The sequence below is a fragment of the Sminthopsis crassicaudata genome, chromosome 1, assembly GCF_048593235.1.
Source record: "Sminthopsis crassicaudata isolate SCR6 chromosome 1, ASM4859323v1, whole genome shotgun sequence".
NCBI lineage: Eukaryota > Metazoa > Chordata > Mammalia > Dasyuromorphia > Dasyuridae > Sminthopsis > Sminthopsis crassicaudata.
Genome location: NC_133617.1, coordinates 49183823 through 49201594, shown reverse-complemented (window position 1 = coordinate 49201594; position 17772 = coordinate 49183823). Strand labels below are relative to the sequence as shown.

General features: G+C 49.8%; 1 protein-coding gene across 1 annotated transcript in view; it reads right to left on the bottom strand.

Annotated features, from left to right (window-relative positions):
• Positions 1-1464: 1464 nt before the first annotated feature.
• Positions 1465-17772, bottom strand: part of POLRMT (RNA polymerase mitochondrial) — a 39737-nt gene continuing 23429 nt past the window's right edge. The window contains exons 7-21 of the mRNA XM_074301976.1: positions 17026-17184; positions 12938-13108; positions 12030-12269; positions 10720-11508; positions 10433-10555; positions 8509-8631; positions 8228-8407; positions 5435-5521; positions 4408-4521; positions 4259-4311; positions 3840-3938; positions 3558-3630; positions 3070-3161; positions 2407-2474; positions 1465-1977 (exon numbers count right to left, since the gene is read on the bottom strand). Coding sequence (XP_074158077.1) covers positions 1928-1977; positions 2407-2474; positions 3070-3161; positions 3558-3630; positions 3840-3938; positions 4259-4311; positions 4408-4521; positions 5435-5521; positions 8228-8407; positions 8509-8631; positions 10433-10555; positions 10720-11508; positions 12030-12269; positions 12938-13108; positions 17026-17184 — 2421 coding nt within the window. The 3' untranslated portion in view covers positions 1465-1927. The remainder of the gene's footprint in view (positions 1978-2406; positions 2475-3069; positions 3162-3557; positions 3631-3839; positions 3939-4258; positions 4312-4407; positions 4522-5434; positions 5522-8227; positions 8408-8508; positions 8632-10432; positions 10556-10719; positions 11509-12029; positions 12270-12937; positions 13109-17025; positions 17185-17772) is intronic.

Below are 17772 nucleotides of genomic sequence, written 5' to 3'. Positions count from 1 at the left end.
TCAAAGACACAAAATACATAGGATTAGAGAAGGAAACCAATTCTATCTTAATTGCTATGAAAAATGACCTATTAGGGGCAGCTAGATGGTGTTGTGGATAGAGCACTAGCTCTGAATTAAGGAGCATCTGAGTTCAAATCTGCCCTCAGACAATAACTTCCTGGCTGTGTGACCCTGGGCAAGTCACTTAACCCCAATTGCCTCAGCATCCCCCCCCCAAAAAAAAAGAAAGAAACATGACTTCTTTTTCTTTAAATGCATGGATGCCTCCAGACTAGAGCTGGAGCCCTTTGGATTGCAACAAGCCCCACACTTTTCCCCGGCCCAGCCATGGGCTCCTCCTGCTTGGCTGCAGGCTGAATGGGCACAATGCGGCTTCCTGGGTGTGTAAGGGCAGGGAGCTTTCTCCCGAGGGGAGGGGGCAGCTCGTTTCTGCTCCCCTGGGGTCTTTTTCCACTCCGGCACCAACCTCTGCGGTCAGCAGCACCAAGTCTGGAAGCAGGACTGTGCCCTCCTGTGGGTGATGCCCCTGGTGCCAGGCTGCAGGCCTGGGACAAAGGCAGACAAGGCTCTCCTCCAAGATGTCTGGCCCTGAAGCCTGTCTTGAGCCCTGTGTCCCTGAGAGCCCACTGGGGATCTCAGCCAGATCTGGCCGGGTCCTTGGAAGCTATTTCTGTTTCTAACTTCTCCCCCCACATCGGGGGCAGGGATAGACCCATTTGGCTGCAGTGGAAGCCAGGGTTTGCTCTTAGTCCCAAACTGCTCCCCCATTCCCAGAAGGGCATGGGAAGAGGCCGGGCCATTTTTGTTTCTTCCAGGGCAGGGAAGGCTTCAAAGGCAGGACTGTTCAAAGGCAGGATGGGTCTCCAATCCAGGCGGGAGACGGGTCACCTTTTCTGCCATCCTTGACCACATGACAGCAGGAGGCGAAGGGGGGGCTGTGGCTTGCCCTGTCCCATCTCCCATGATCCGAGGCTCAGATTACAGCACAGACCAGCCCGACATTCTCCCCCACTAGTCCTGTCCCTCTGAGGGGCAGCAGGGAAGCCCGTGGGCCTCCAATCCAGCCAGCCCCAACTGCAGAGGCCACCTCCCTCCCCCAGAAGCCCCCATCCACCCTCAGTGTCTCCTGAAAACCCCAAACCACCACACTGCTTAGTGCTAAATGAAGGGGGGCCTCCATGGGTTTTTAACTGAGAAGACAGATGCGAACAGAGGACACTGTAACTGGCTCTGAGACGGTGAGCACACAAGGAGGCCTAGAAAAGCTGGGCTCTGGCGCTCGCTTCTTTCCAGCTCTTGCCCTAATCCCGTTGGGAAATCGCCATTCTGACAGCAGCTGGTCAGGTTGGGCTCCTAAGGAGTGCTTCCTCCCATCCCCCCCACAGCTGAGGCCTCTGAGGCTGGGGGCTTGCTCCTCTAACCCTGTCCCTGAGACAGCAAGGCTGGACAGCATGCACTCGCTGAGGTGAACAGATTTTTATTTACATTTCTGTACACGGGCCAGAGGATTCTGGATGCTCAGGATGGACAAACGGGTCAAAGTATGGAAAATTGTACAGTCCTCCTGAAAGAAGGGGCTTCCTGCCTAGTCCTAACTCCTCAGCAGGCCTGGAGCACAGGGCAGCTGCAGGGCCAGGAAGGTGGTGAGTAAGGGACGGGGCCTGAGAGGTCGGCCAGAGCTGGCAAGCCCCTGGCAGCCCAAGTGCTGGAGGAACAAGCCCCCTCCTCTCTGAACCACAGGAGGGGATGCAGCTGCTCCTCGCCAGCTCAGCTGACCCCTGGCCAGAGCCAGAATGGACTCCTGGAGGGCTCGCAGCCCCAATCCTCCTGATACAGGTACACTCCTGCCAAGGGTCCTCTGAACCCCAGCCTCCGGAATGGGCCCTCCCAGGTTCGGGGGTGTCTGACATGCTCAGAGCCATCTTTAGCTGAAGAAGTAGGTGGATTTTTTCACGTTCTGTAGATCAAAGTCTCCTAAGGGAGGGATGGAGAAAAGAATGAGTCAGTGGAGCCACTCATCAGAGCGGAGCTGGGAGAGCCGGGGGACAGCGAGGGAGGCTGCGGCCCGAGCCCCGCTCCCTGTCCCCGTGGTCAGCTTCCTCCCATCACGCACAAAGGCCCTGTGTGGGACTGGGGCAGAGGCTACCAGGCTGCAGCCCAAGGCTCCCTGCAGGGGGAGGGCCTGGGAGCAGGAGAGAGCTGGAGGGAGATGAATCAATTAAGAGATTCTAAGCGGCAGAGGACGGCCCTGGGACTGGGGTGGACAGTGCCCAGACACTGCCCACACAAAGCCTGTTCCTCATTCCCAGGGCTCAGAGAGTGGGGGCAGCCCAAGGGGCTCAATTTGTCCCTCCAGCTGCACCCGGGGCCCACACCAGGGGCCATCTGGCCTTGTTCCCTCACCTCTTTCAGGCACATGAGACAGCGTCTTTAGCATCAACTTCTCGTTGCTGGACAAGGAATTACGAGACCTAAAATCAATGTCCAAAGGAGAAAAAGTCAGCAGCCAGACAATGACCGACTGGCAGCGGAGGCCCAGCGGAGGCCTCCCAGGGCAGAGCAGGCAGGGAATGCTGACAGGGGCCCATGAGGGACCAGAGAGAGGGCAGAGAGGGCAGATGAGGAGAGAGGGCAGGGAGAGAGTCCAGAGTGGTTTGGGACTTAAATCACCCTGGTCTGCCTTTGCTTTTTCAGGGAAATGCTGCTGAACAGCAGCTGGGTTGAACTGGAAAGCCCTGTGGAGAGCCAAGTTCTATGCCAGGCTCTGCCTCGACTTGGCAAACCCTTTCCCGCTGTGCCCTGAAGTTCCACCATCTGTCCCGAGAGCGGCTCGGCCTCCTCAGGGACTACTGGGGCTCAGTCCCTCGGTCAGAGACCCTCACACCCGGGGGTTTTTTGTCTGGTGGCTTCAGAAGTGAGTCCCAAGGTCAAGCATTCTGGCCTGGCTGTTCTCCGAGCCCTCTGGAGAAGGCCGAAGATGAGGAGACTGAACTGGCCTTCTCCCTGTGCTGGGAGCAGAGGCCGCTGGCCCCCAGGAAGGAGAGGGGAGGGGAAGAAGTTACTCACAGGAAGCCAGAGCAGTACTTCTGTAGCAGGTACTTGGACAATTCCTTCAGGATGGGCTGACTGTGCAGATTCACAAACTGTTCCCGGCAGATCTGGAAAGCAGGAGAAAGCTGAGGCCCCAACCTCCCTCCTGCCCCTTTTGGTTGGGGGGAGAAATGGAGCTTCCAGTTGAGGACACCCCCCCCCAGCAGAGATCACCCCAACCGTGGCCCGGCTTTGTTCAGCCTCAGAGCTCCGGTGCCAAGGGGCCCATAGCAGCCCTAGTCCGGGCCATGGACTCCCGGGGCACCTGCTGCCTTGGAGCTGGCTCCGGCCCTGGAGGCTCTGCCCTGGAGGCTCTGCCCTGGTTACTGACGCCCGCAGGGAGCGCAGAGGTGAGGGGTGGGGAAGAGGAAGTTCTCAGACTCTCAAACGGAGACCTCGGGACTTCTCTGGCCCCTTCCCCTTTGTGAGAACTCCCTTTGGGCCTCCCACAGGCCTCCACTCACCTTGTTCATGCAGTCCACGTTGCACGCATGTGTCCAGAAGCAGTCGTGCACGGAGACGAAGGTCAGTCCCTGCCTGGGAGGCAGAGAGAGGTTAGAGGCAGGGAGTGGGCTGAGAGGGACAGAACAACTAGCCCCCAGGGATTCTGACTTCAACAAGGCCCCAGGAGCGTGTCAAAGCCTGCTCTGCAGGGCCCCGGGGACAGGCCAGCCACATCTCCCCCTCCCCCAACCCGCACGCCCGGAGCCTTTCTGCAGGCAGGGAGAGGAGCGGCGCCCACTCACTTGTGACAGTGCAAGGCCGTCAGCATCATGTGGGTGGAGTCCAGCGAGTGGATGAAGTTGGGGGGAAAAGCATTCTTCTGCTTCAAGGTGTTGGGTTTCCTGTGAGGACAAGGGGTCGGAGCTGTCTGTCTGTGCCACAAAGACCTCCTCCTCCTCTTCTATTTCTCCCTCTCCCTTCTCTACCTCCCCCCTTATCTTTGTCCTCCTCTCCTTTTCCCCAGCAACTCCTAGAATGCAAAGCCTCAGTCCCAACTCTGAAGCAGGACAGAGCCCAGGTGCTGAGAGGGCACTGGGGAGAAATCAGCGCCCTCGGTTCCCCCGGCACCACCTCAGTGGCCAGGAGGGACAGCTGGCTGCTAGGGTCTTCAATGAAGACAGGCCCTTGTTCCCTGTGACCTGGGGCTGTAGAAGTCACTCACTGACTGACATCAGAGTATCTCATGAGGCAGAGGGACTGCAGGCTCCCGGGGATCTGAGGAGAGAAGCAGGAGGTCACTCTGGGGAGGGACAGATGGACACACACACACACACACACCCCCCCCTTGGGCAGCAGGTACAGATCACTTACAATGACTTTCTGGCTCTTGTGATACGGCTGAATGATGGGGAGGCCCAGAGGTGTGACCCACTGCACGGTGGAGCCTGACTTGGAGATGAAGTGTGCGCTTTTTGTGAGCCAATCCTAGAGAGAGCAGGCATCGGGACGGAGGGTGAGTTTGCAGCCGAGGCTGGGAGAGGAGGCTCTGAGCAGCCTTAACCGGAGGCCCCAGGCCTGAATCTCAGCCCCACAACAGTTCTCTGGCCAAGTGCTTCCTTCTTTGGCCTCAGTCTCCTTAGGTATGTGAGCATCTGCTGACCCTGGGCTCAATGCCTGGTAATGAGGTCCCCGCCCCCATTCTCTTCATGAATCCGAGATTTTAACTCGGGCTTCCCAGGGCACTGTGATGTTCACCTCCCCAGCCCCCCTTGGGCTCTCAGAATTAGGACTCCCTCTCCCGGGGTTGTCACAGTGATTAGTCAAGATCAGAAGAACCTTACAGACATGAGCGGGAGGCAGGGAAGGGGAAGAGATGGCCCTGGGACCTCCTGCTTAACTAACCAGCTGACCCTTGTTTCCCTCTAGAAAGAATGCTCCTCCCTTGCTGGGAACGAACCCAGCCCTGTATGTTGGGGGGAACCTTGCAAATCAATCCAGTCTGAATCTTGAATCTAAAGACCACTTGGGGGGGGCACCAGCACTGAAGTCACTGAGTGTGCCCCTTGGGGAGCTGGGTCCCCCGCAGAGTGAGGCGGGGTTGGCTGCACAAGCCCAACAGTGCCCACTTTACAACACTGCAAGGTTTACAGAGCTTGGCTCACCATTTTCTGGAGGCAGACCCAGGGACTCTCATTTCCCTCTTGCAGATGGGGGAAACAGACCCAGAGGGGAGAGTGCTTGTTCCTTCATGGTCATGGAGCCAGTGCTGGAGAGAACCAGGTATTCTAATTCCTGTCCCTGAAATCCTGCCCAGACTAATGCTGTCCCTGCCAGGCAGCTCGAAGGTCATTTGTGAGCCCCTGTGTGGAGTCTTGGGGAAGGGGCAGGAAGGAGGTACCTGGATTTCTCTGGTTCCCGAGAACATCTCACTGAGGCTACTGAAGACCAGCTGGGAGATGTAAAAGGAGGCTTCCCACACAGACTCCTGGTAAGGAGGAAGAGAGGCGGTCAGTGGGTGCTGTTGGCTGCCCAGCACTGAGTGGCTAGCAGGACATGAGAGTTCTCCAGTGTGTGTCTACAGCAGCATCAGCCCAAGAGCTTTATTTGTGCACAGCAGGTGTTTCATGTTTGTCGAATGACCCAAGTGAAGGAATGGAGAAGGAACTGAACCACAAAGCTTCGCTGACCAGAAAGGTCGGTACAGGAATGGGACTACAGTCTACAAAACACTGGGCCTAAAGAAGGTGACCTGGAAAGACCCATCAAATTCTCGGAGCCAAGGGGCCCCAGGAAGCCTGGAAGAAATCTAAACCTATCAGGAAAGCTCTCCTGAGTCCAGCAGCCCGTGAAGCTGTCAACTCTCATGCTTCAGAAATGAAGCAGAAGGAAAACAGAAATAAGGCTCAAGGGGGTTCAGGGAAAATCAGGGATGAGGGAGCGGCCTTGCTGGGTTACAAAGAGAATGATGGTGACTTGTGGTCAACTGGCCCAAGATCACGTGGGATAGTTAGGCACTCGAGTCAATGCCAGGCCAAGGCCTCCTGCTATAGTACCAGACTGCAATTAAACATGCTTGGGATCTCTCCCCCTGACTCCACAAACTCTATTATCCCAAGTCTGGACCCAATCTGACCACAAGAGGGCAACTGCAAAATGACAGGCAAGTTTGCTCATTTAAAATATGAGAAAAAATCAGAGACAATCTCTCAGGTAGGGATCTTATTTCTCAAATATATAGAAAACTTGCCAAATTTATCATACAAGTCATACCCAATTGATGAATAGTCAAAAGATATGAACAAAATTTTTAAAAAAAACAAATCACATTAAATTAAAAAATAAACAGAGATGTGCAAATTAAAGATGCTATCCACATTCAGAGAAAGAAATGACAAAAAGAAATATGCATATATGTAATGTCTTACATACATATGTATGTTTTATGGATATGTACATACATATGTGTGTATATATATATTCATGCTTAATTGTAGCATTCTCTAGGGTGGGGAGAAGGAAGAAAGGAGAGGAGGGAAGGAGAGAGAAAATAAAAAAGTGCACACCAAAGAAAAAAAGAAACACTAGAAGGAAGCACAAGAAAGATGGTTTGTTTTGAAAACAATTTCAGGATTAATTATCTAGATTTCTGTGAATTGGAAATATATTGTTTTATTCTGAATTCTCTTTTATGTTCTGCTGTGTACATGTTGATGTTGCTTTTTTCTACATTTTGTATTTAAGTTTAAAATGTATAAAAAATTTCCAAATCACACTGATCAGAGAAATGCAAATTAAGACAACTCTGAGATACCACTACACACCTGTCAGATTGGCTAAGATGACAGGAACAAATAATGATGAATGTTGGAGGGGATGTGGGGAAACTGGGACACTGATACATTGCTGGTGGAGTTGTGAAAGAATCCAGCCATTCAGGAGAGCAATCTGGAATTATGCCCAAAAAGTTATCAAACTGTGCATACCCTTTGATCCAGCAGTGCTACTACTGGGCTTATATCCCAAAGAGATACTGAGGAGGGGAAAGGGACCTGTATGTGCCAAAATGTTTGTGGCAGCTCTTTTTGTTGTAGCTAGAAACTGGAAGTTGAATGGATGTCCATCAATCGGAGAATGGTTGGGTAAATTATGGCATATGAAGGTTATGGAATATTATTGCTCTGTAAGAAATGACCAGCAGGAGGAATACAGAGAGACCTGGAGAGACTTACATGAGTTAATGCTGAGTGAAATGAGTAAATCATTATATACTTCAACAACAATACTATATGATGATCAATTCTGATGGATGTGGCCCTCTCAATGAACCACTACATAGAATTCCTAATCCCTCTAATTTTGTCCACCTGCATTTTTTATTTCCTTCACAGGTTAACTGTACACTATTTCAAAGTCCGATTCTTTTTGTACAGCAAAATAATTGTTTGGTCATGTATACATATATTGTATTTAACATACACTTTAACATATTTAACATGTATTGGTCAACCTGCCATCTGGGGCGGGGGGAAGGGGGGAAGGAGGGGAAAAATGAGAACAAAAGGTTTTGCAACTGTCAATGCTGAAAAATTACCCATGCAAATATCTGGTAAATAAAAAGCTTTAAATAAATAAATGAATAAAGCATGGAAGAGAATGATTTGGAGATTTAGCTGTGATCCGGAAGATAGGTCTGGACATAAGGACATCTTGAAGGAGAAAGAGCAACTAGGAAAAAGCCTGTTACAAAAGGCCAGGTGAGTGATAAGAAGAACCAGAAGAAGATGCGGGCCATGGGGACAGAGAGGGAAAGGATGAATACAGAACTTGGCAAGTGGCTGGGAAGGGAAAAGGGAATCCCAGACATTTGTCAGGAGTCACTAAGAAGTACGTCCTATGGCCAGCTTTGTCCAGCCAAAGCCTTACCCCGAGGCTGGGGCAGGGATTTAGCCCGTCTGCATGGACTGCGTGGCCATGACTACCTCCCTGTTCACAAACAAGTCCTAGCAAAGCTCTAAGGAGCCAGCCAAGTGATCCCAGGTCACACAAAGATCATGGGCAGGGAGAGCAGAGAACCAATGACGTGAGCAGCCTGTCCCAGAAGGCTCCAAAGAGAAGGGGGCTGTCTGGGACATGGCCTGCGGTCCTCACCCGGAAGGGGAGGGTACGTCTCCCTTGGCCTGGGAGGACCAACCTTGGGGAATGTATCCAACTCCTTCAAGCGCTTCTCGATCTGCAGCCTGCCACCATAGTGCGTCACCCCGTAGACCACCGTCATCACTGTCTGCTTGACCAGCTTGCGGCTAATGAAGCCCTCCAGGACTTGGGCTATCGATCTCCCTGCAGCAGCGTCTTTTTTGCGTAGCTTTTCCACCTACACAGGGGAGAAGGGGCAAGGGCCCAGGATCAGGACCTCTCCTCCCTGCCTCCTGCCTCCAGCCTCTGCCCCAACAGCACAAGAAGCAGGCCCCTTACCATCTGGGCCACCACACTGTAGACATCCTGGGGAACCTTACAGGGCATCAGGTTGACAGAAGTGGCTCCGATGACATCTCGGCCCAAAGCCGCATAATGCTGAAGCCCATTACAGGAACCGTCCTGCAGAGAGAAGCCGTGTGGAGGGATCTTACCCAGCTCTCAAGGGGCAGACCTAGCGGGCAGGCCAGGACTAATATGAAAGGAATACATGGATTACCTGGGGTCGGTCTGGCCCTGCCACACGTATGGAGAAGAACAGTAAGGGGTACCAGCTTTAAATCCCAAAGAAAATGACAGTGGGTGCATGGAGAGTCATGGAGACTCCATGGAAAGGAGGGAGAGATCAGCTAATCACAAATACTAATGTTGAATACGAAAGGGGAAAGCTTGGGGTAGAGTGGGAGGAGGGAAGCTGAAAGAGAAGTCCATTTGGTCCGCCTGTGCCAGAATATCACAGCTATGCGGAGGAGGGTGGGAGATGTTCCATCTCTGTGGGCAGCAAGCCCGTCTGAGCCTTTTTGATTCCATTACGGGATCAGGCAAATCTCTTGTAATGGATATGAAGATCTGGCCCCCTGCCTAGAGGGGAGGATGAGCCGGGGCAGGAGGGGTTCAGCTTTTGCCCAATGCCCTTCCATCGGTTCAGGTGAAGAGCTTTCCTCCTTTGGCTCAAAGGCCTCCCTCTACCTGCCTTGGGAGTACCCCGGCTAAGCCCCTTCTCACCTCTCATCTGGATTTCTGAAGGAGCTTTCTGGAAGATGCAACCTTCTCCAATCTACACAGCTGCAAAGCTGATAATCCTGAAGCCCCCTCCCCTGCTCAAAAAAGTTCAGGGGTTCCCTATTACTTCTAGGATAAAGTACAAACTGCAGACACTCACAGACTCTGAAACCTGGCTCCAATCTCTCTTCCTAGATGGGTGGGCTCTGCGCTTCCACAAAACCAGCCTGCCCACATGCCATCCTCGCCTCTGTCCCTCAGGCCTTAGCTCACACAGCCCCTGAAATCTCAAGCCTCAGTTTGGGCATCCTCATGGAGAAAAGGCCTGGGCACAGGCTCCCCAGTCCTTAGTGCCCTCTCCGCTGCCCTCAAAATTATTTTGTCTTAATGTTTACCAATGTCTTATGTTTACTTATCTGTATTATTTCTCCCTAGGAGTTAGGATGAGGACAATTTCATTCCGTCTTTATCCCCAGGGCCTGCACACAGTGACCCTTAGAACTGCTGGTTGAACAGTCAATTCCAAGCCTTCTGTTCCTTCCCACTGGTCTCCCCAGTCTTCTTATCACAGAAGGGGGTATGCAAGGCCATAAGAACTAAGTGGCTAGTGGCTGGAGCCCTGGACCTGAAGTCACAAAGCCCTGAGTTCAAATCAAAACATTCCCTAGCTGATCCTGGGCAAATTCCCTAACCTGACTGCCTCAGTTTTCTCCACTATAAACCATGCATTATAATAGCACCTATGTCCTGGGCTGTTGTAGGATCAAATGAGATACTATTGATAAAAGAGCTTAGTGTCTGGGACAAAGGCACTTAATAAGTGCTTGTTTTCTTCCTTCCTTTTCTATGGGAAGCTCAGGGGGGAATCTTTCTGGTATCAGTAATTGCCCACAGCATTTTAGAGCCAGAAGGAACCTCTGAATCCTACTTCAACCAGAACAGAAACACCTCCTATATATCACAGCTAGTAGACCTCAAAGGTCCCATGCAATCTAAGATTCTTTAAACACACATTCTCCATGGGTGATTATCCAGGGACAGGAAACACCCTTCTTTCTGAGGCAGCCTGCTGTTCTAAGGAACAGTTCCAATTTGGGAGCAATTTGTGAGTTTCCCAGAAATTTCCCCCTATTCTTCCTCTAAGCAGGACTTCTACCCCCCCTGGGGACAGAGCCATTCATTCACCTCCTCTGTCGGTTACCTGGTGGACAGGGAAATGGGAGATGTAAGCTTCAGGATCTGGTGACCGAACGGCCCTGGCGATTTCCATGCAGCAGGCCAGGGCCTGCCAGGGCTCATCGACATCCATCCACCACTTCCTTCCCTGAAGAGAGGAAAGGCAGCTGATTAGCTCTGGGTGGACGCACAGGCCCACCAGGCGGGTAGCTTCCTCATTCACGGATTCTCTAGGGGAGGCCCCGCCCGCTCCCCTTGCCCTCGCCTGCCTCGCCGCTCCCACTACAACTCCCTGTGGCCACTTTCACCTACGGTCAGTGGATTGTCTGCCGAGTCCAGGATATCCTCCAAGATCTCATTGGCGTAGGCCAGCCGGGCCTGCAGAGACTCTCTCTTCTTAAGCCCCGTCAAGTTGATGAGATGTATCTTTAACCAATCCAAGCCATTGGGCCCCAAGGGCTTGCCTTCCGCAAACAGCAAGATAGCCCGGGTCATGTCACTGCCCAGGTGGTTGAAGTGCGGTGGACAAGGGTAGGTGCGGCCCCGGAAGTCCATGTTGTGGGGGAACCAGAAGATCTGATCTCGCAGGTGGTGGGCGATGGACAGCTTGTACAGGGCATCTGTGCGCAGGCTGTACATCTCGCGGGCGGTCTTGTGGCACTGGGCAATCTCCCGCCGCAGTCTCGCCCTTTCTGAAGAGCTGGCGTCTTTGGAGAGCTGGTAGGAAGGGGGGACGGGGGCCTCTGAGAGGGGTGGGGGCACATCCAGCTTCTTGCTGCCCTTAGAATTGAAAATGGAAATGATGAGGTCCAGCACGGGCTTGTTCACCTTCCAGGCACAGTTGCCCAGCTGATTGAGGGCATCGAGCACCGCGTGCAAGTGCTGCTTAGGGCAGCTCTCCAGGAGCTGCTGGTGCTGCACGGTCCCGTCCAGGCAGCGCATCAGCTTGGTGGGGTGGAGGATGTAGGCCCCAAAGTGAGGCGAGGTCCAGGGCATGGGAGGGCACAGCATGGGCATGACAGAAGAATCAAAAGTCAGTGTGGTGCAAGCAGCATCGGCCACCAGCTGACTGAAGGATGGATGGGGCTTAATGAAACCAATCTGGAAAATCAAGAATCAAAATAAGATCTTCAGATCAAATTTACCAGGGGAAAAAAAGCTCCCATCCAGAATTCCAAACCCCAGGCTGCCCGCTCAACTCATTTATTTAATAAAGAACGCAGAAAAGGATAAAATCAAAGCTACAAGGGCCCGGACACATGGCCAAGCCTAGGGAGCCTCCTTTTTTCTCCTGGCAGAAGCCTGGACGTGACATTCAGCAGACTGTGGGGACCTGTGCCTGGCATGTAGGAGGCGCTCAAAAAACCGCTGCTTGGGCACTTGAGAGAAGTGAGACAAAGCTGGAAGGGCTGACGGGAAGTCTCGTCAAATAAACCACAGAAGTACGGAGGGTAGAGGCTTCCTTGGTCCAAACTCAAACTCGGGGATTCTGGCCACAGAGGTAAAGGGTCTGCTCCGTGACAGCATGAAATCAATGGGATCTGGAGTGATTAGGTCTGGGGGTGGAAGAATCCAAGAACATTCTGCCACCGTGAAGGCTGCTAGGTCCATGGCATCCTTACCTGCTTTACGGAGAGGAAGGAGTAAACGTGATACAGCACAGGGATAAGTTTCTTCTCCGCCTGGGAGGAGAACAAGTTGGTGGGCATGTGGATAGACTGCACCAAGATCTCAACAAGTTGTGTTCCCAGCTGCACCAGCACCACATCTGGCCAGACCTTCTCTTGGATGAAGAAATCGGAGCAGATGGTGGCTTCGGACTCCAAGGCTTCCCAGTGCTCCCGGGGCAGGCAGTCATCCAGCTGCAAGGCCCAAAGCGAATTACTAGGGAGAAAGTAGTTCCAAACAGCCACTCCTACGCTCATCAGGCAATCTCTTCCCCTCCCCCTCCATTCTGGGATTCCATTTCTTCTTTTATAAACTGCAGACTGAACACATTTCTTAGATACCTTCTAGCTCAAGGGTTCTCTAAGGGTTTGTCCTAAAGTTCCTCCCACCCCTGACATCCTGTGTCCTAAAGGTCCTCCCAGCTCTGACAGCCTTTGTTCTAAGGACCTTCCCAGCTCTGATGTGTTTTAAGTTATGTTCTCTCATCTCCAATACTCTGTCTTCTAAGGGCCCTCCCAGCTCTGACATTCCAGGTTTGAAGAATCCTCCTAGCGCTGACGTTCTCTGTTCTATGGTCCCTTCTAGTTTCACATTTTCTTTATTTTAAGACTGTTTCCACATTTGCCACTCTGTGTGTTCCAAAATTTTATATTCCATAATGAAAGCATAAGTCCCTGAGTAGTGGATTCCTGTACCCACCTTACCGCACAGGACCACAGAACACTTCTTCACAGAATCACCAGAGAACTTGTTAAGCATATCCAATATAAGACTGGGTTTGAAATAAGGGCCCTTGCTAGTTCCTCTCTATCCTGAATTCAAGCTGGAGGGGAAGAAGGAAGGTCACACAAATCCCTCTTACCTGAGTGTCCTTGGCCAAAAGATGTAAGTAATTCATATACTTTCTCTTTAACTCATCTAATACAAAGGGTTTCATCTTCATCTGGATTAAATTCTTGTTGTAAACCTTCATCCCAAGATCCATAACTAAGTGGATTAAGGAATCTCCATGTGGAGGCAAGTTGAAGAGAGCCTGGACAAAAATGGGGGGGGGGGAGAGAGAGGGAGGAAACAAAGACAAGACAAGGGTGACTCAGGCTTTGAGGAGCAGATCATCAGAGGGTTAGAAGCCAGAATTTCCGTACCCTGTTCCCAATGAGAACAAACATGTCTAAAGAAGTGAGTATGTTGATACCTAAACTAAGGGTGATGGGAATCCAATGCATAGATATATAAACTAATAGTTCAGGAGACAAGTCAGCAGGGACTGGCTTCCCATACACAGGTGCTGCTGCCAGGCCACCTGTGTGACAAGGACATAGCTGGTGTATAAAAGTCTTTATAGCAACTATTTCTGTGTTAGCAAAGAACTGAATATTCAGAGGGGGCCCATCAAATGAGGAAAGAATACTACTGTGACATAAGAAATGGTGAAGGGGAAAGTTTCAAAGAAACTTGGGGAAACTTGTATGAACTGACGTAAGGCCACTCAAAACGAACTTAATATATGCCAGGCACTATGATAAGCATAAGGAATACAAAGACTGGCAAAGCAAACAAACTAACAAACAAAACCCATTCCCTGTTCTCAAGGAGCTCATAGTGATGGAAAGAGAACATGCAAACAACTATTTTAAAATGAACTACAGATAAGATAAACTGGAGTTGATCTCAGAGGAAAGGCACTAGAATGAAAACAAACAAGATAAAGTGGCAATGATCAAAAGAAAGAAAGCTGAGAAATTAAGGAGATCAGGAAATTTTTCCTGTAGAAAGTGGGATTTTAAGTGGAACTTGAAGGAAGCTGAAGAATGCAGAGATGAAAATGGAGAAAGAAGGCTCTAGGCATGGGAGGGAGAGAAGACAGATTTGAATTAGCTGGAAAAAAAATTTAACTGAAGTGTAAACCAACAAGGGCACCAGCTCTCCAAGTATTAGCAGATACAGCCTATCAGTTCCAAGTAGAAGGAATCAAGATGATGGATGAATCTGGGAAGAATCCTTTTTTATGACTGAGGAACACCACTTCACTGTCCTATAGTCCACGGGTCAAGATTCTGGAGCAAACCAATTTCAGTCACCAAATAATTATATGCTAAGCACCTACTCTGTGCCAGAACCAAGTTTAGGTCCAAGAGATGCTGTACCAAAGACCTTTTCTAGATCCCACAAAACATCTTTGCTCCTCTTCTCAGGAGTCTGGAATTTGGTGTCAGCTGGGACTCTCTAATACCTGGGAAATAGAGGCACAGCAGACACTAGGCTCTGGCCCTGGCTTGGCCCACTCAACATCTTTCATTATTTCTCCTTCTGGCCACAACTCTAGTCTTTCCCTTAGAGTAATCAATTTTTCCCATGAGAAGCTCCCAATAAGGGTCTCGAGATCATGCTTTCCACCCCCCTTCTGGTTTCCTTATCTGATGGGCTTGGTTAAGGAGCCCTGTGCGCTCTGATGACAACCTGCAAAGACAAGGCCGTCTACATGGGCTCCTCCTAGAGCTGTCACCGGCCAGCCTGACAGAGAACTCTCGTCAGCTGTCACCTAAGGGCAACCTCATCCTTTGGCTTCAAAAAAAAATTCTATTCTATTTTCAGTTCCAAATTCTTTCCCTTCTCTCATGTTCCATAATCACTAAGAAAGCAAGAAAAACAAAACACATTACAAATATGTATAGTCTTGCAAAATAAATTCCAGCATTAGCCATGTCAAAAAGAAGGAAGAAAGGACGAAAGAAAGGAAAAGGGAGAGAGAGAAGAAAGATGCATCCATCTGCTCTCCATGTGGCGGTGAGCACTCTATTTCAGCAAAAGTCCTCATCACTACAGTGAGTCATTGTTTTGATCAGAATTAAGTTTTTCAAAGTTGATTATCTTTATAATATTGTCTTTGTATAAACATTTCTCCAGCTTCTGATCATTTCGCTCTGCATCAATTCACGCAAATCTTCCCAGGCTTTTCTAAAGCTCTCTCCACCTCTTGGCTTTCTGGCTCATGCTCTGACTTCAGCTTTGGCTGCCAGGCGACGCCTCTGGCGTTCTAGCCCAGGATGTTAGAGCTGGGCTGCAGAGACCAGCTAGCTCCACCCCTTCTTTTGATTCCCCTTTGAAAAGGCTGTAGATGAGGAAACCTGGGACCAAGAAGGGCAAGTAGCCTGCCCATGTCATACAACCAGGAGGGGGAAAGGCTGCAGACAGAGCTTGTACATACAACTTCTACCTTCTTTTCTCCTCCAATATACTGTAATAGTTCTTTCTGTAGATTGGCATTTTGAATTGAAAAAAGAGACAGGAATTAAAGACTTTGGTAATTGAAAATGTTTTTGAACTACTGTGTGACAGATTTCAATTATGGCTGTTCTTCCCCTCCATTTAAAATCTTAAAAAAAAAAAAAAAAAAAATACCACAAATTCTTCCCAAAAAGTGACTATTCACAGGTAGGGATCAAATAATGGATTTGCATCCATGACTTTGTTATAGGGAATTTATTGTAATTCATCCCAACAAAGCAGCTACTGAAGGGCCCTTAGGCCCTGAATGTCCAGCCTTCTCTAGAGACCAGACTTTGCTCTCAGGGTGCTGTTCTTCTTCCTGACTTCTTTCCTACCACCTCTTGCTGAACCATCTGACGAGTAATGTATCCACAGGGAGGCTTTAAGAGGCTTTCTTATCCTAACAGCATCCTAATGATCTGCAGCTCCCAGGGTCTGATGGAGAAATATAGTGCTATTCCAAGCCTCTAAGGCTTGGGGGGGTTAAAAGGGAAGGGTGTGGGGGAAGGGCCCTGGCTAACTCTGTACAACGGGCCCAAGGCAAAAACAACTTTGGGTCTTGACAAATATGAACAAAGCTTTCTTTGCAGCACATATTTACTTACCTGTGTAAATGTGCTCATCACCTCTCTTCCCCTGGGTGAGAAAGTAAGCCCCTGGAGGACAGGATCTGTTTCATTTCTGGCTCTGTGACCCTAGCATGTAACCCACAGCTCAACATACAGCAGGCACTAAGTAAATGTTGGCTCAATTGAATGACTTTTCTCAATTTCTTTAAGAAAGTTTTGCTTTGTAATGAACTGAACCAGTTACATCCAGCGAAAGAACTCTGGGAAATGAATGTGAACCACTACATAGAATTCCCAATCCCTCTATTTTTGTCCACCTGCATTTTGGATTTCCTTCACAGGTTAATTGTACACTATTTCAAAGTCTGATTCTTCTTGTGCAGCAAAATAACTGTATGGACATATATACATATATTGTATTTAACATATTTAATATGTATTTGTCTACCTGCCATCAGGGAAAGGGGTAAGGGGAAGGAGGGGGAAAATTGGAACAAAAGGTTTTCCAAGAATCAATGCTGAAAAATTACACAAGCATATGTCTTGTAAATAAAAAGCTATTAAAAAAAAAAAAAAAAAAAAGTAAGTTTTGCCTTTAAGTCTTTTGCTCTTTGTCATTCTTTGTCATTCCTCTCTTTCTCTCTCAGGTTTTTCCTTCATCTTCTGGACCAGGAGTACTGGGCTCCTAGAGGAGCTGTAATAGAGTTTAAGGCCCTCCAGACACCCAGAAAAGCATGGGGAGTGAGTGGGGAATTCTGCCTGGGACTGGCTTAGTAGCAGAGTGTGAGGCTGAGGAAGTCTTTTAAGAAAAATCCTTCTGGCCTGGACATGATGATTGTTCCAAATGTGCCAGTCCCTGCCCCCTGACCCCATCATAAACAGATTTAGGTGAGCAGCTTCTGTTGACACACATCCTGTTCCTTTCGGCAAAGACTTTAAGGCCTGGTCAAGTCAAGTTGCTCCAAACAGAAGAGCTTTGCCCTTGACTGTTCCTGCATAATCTAGTCTGGGAAGGGGCCCTCAGGGATTCCTCAGCATCCCACAGGCATCAGTACCGCCCACTCTCCCTGAAGCACAGTCCTGGGGCATGAAGGGGAGTCACCTGGCTTACCTGCATCATGAGGTCCACATATTCCTTGTTCTTCAGCAGGCACAGGTAGGGGTAGAGGCTGGCCCGCTGTTTCTGTTTACTCATATGGACTTTGGTCTCCTTGAAGGTTTTCATCAAAGCCTCCTCCCACTTGGATTTAAGATCCTTGAGAAGATCCCTCTACAAAGAAAGAATTAGTCCATCATTGGCTTCACACTGCTTAAGGGTCTGCTGAACAGGCTCCTATGCCAGCTGGGAACACAAGCTTTGTCCTTAAGAGGTTTCTAATTTTACTAAGCTGAGAAGAAAAAACAGACTTGTTTAGAATGGGGATAGCACCTCTCTAAGCTGGAGTCTTTTCCTCAGCATCCAACTAGAGAAACCTTTAGCTGCTCTGATTCAGTTTCCTGAAGCTGGTCCATTCAGGTGAGTGACCCAGTCAGACCAGAGGTGATGATCCATGAACACAGAACAGTGAAAGAAAGGTTCCATCAAAGAAATGGGGCTCAAACTGAGTCTTCAAGAAGTCAGGCAGTCTAAGGGGACTTGGGCCAAGAGGGAGGTGCTCCATAAAGAATAAAGGCAAGAACTATCCCACAAGTATTTACTGAACAGCCATAATGTCCAAGGCTTTGTACTGGGCACATAAAGAAATACTCATGGTAGCTACAAAGCACACAGGCAAGTAACCTGGCTAGATGTGAAGGGTACATGTCGGGACATGGTATGAGATAAGGCAGGAAAGACAGACTTGAGACAGACTGTAAG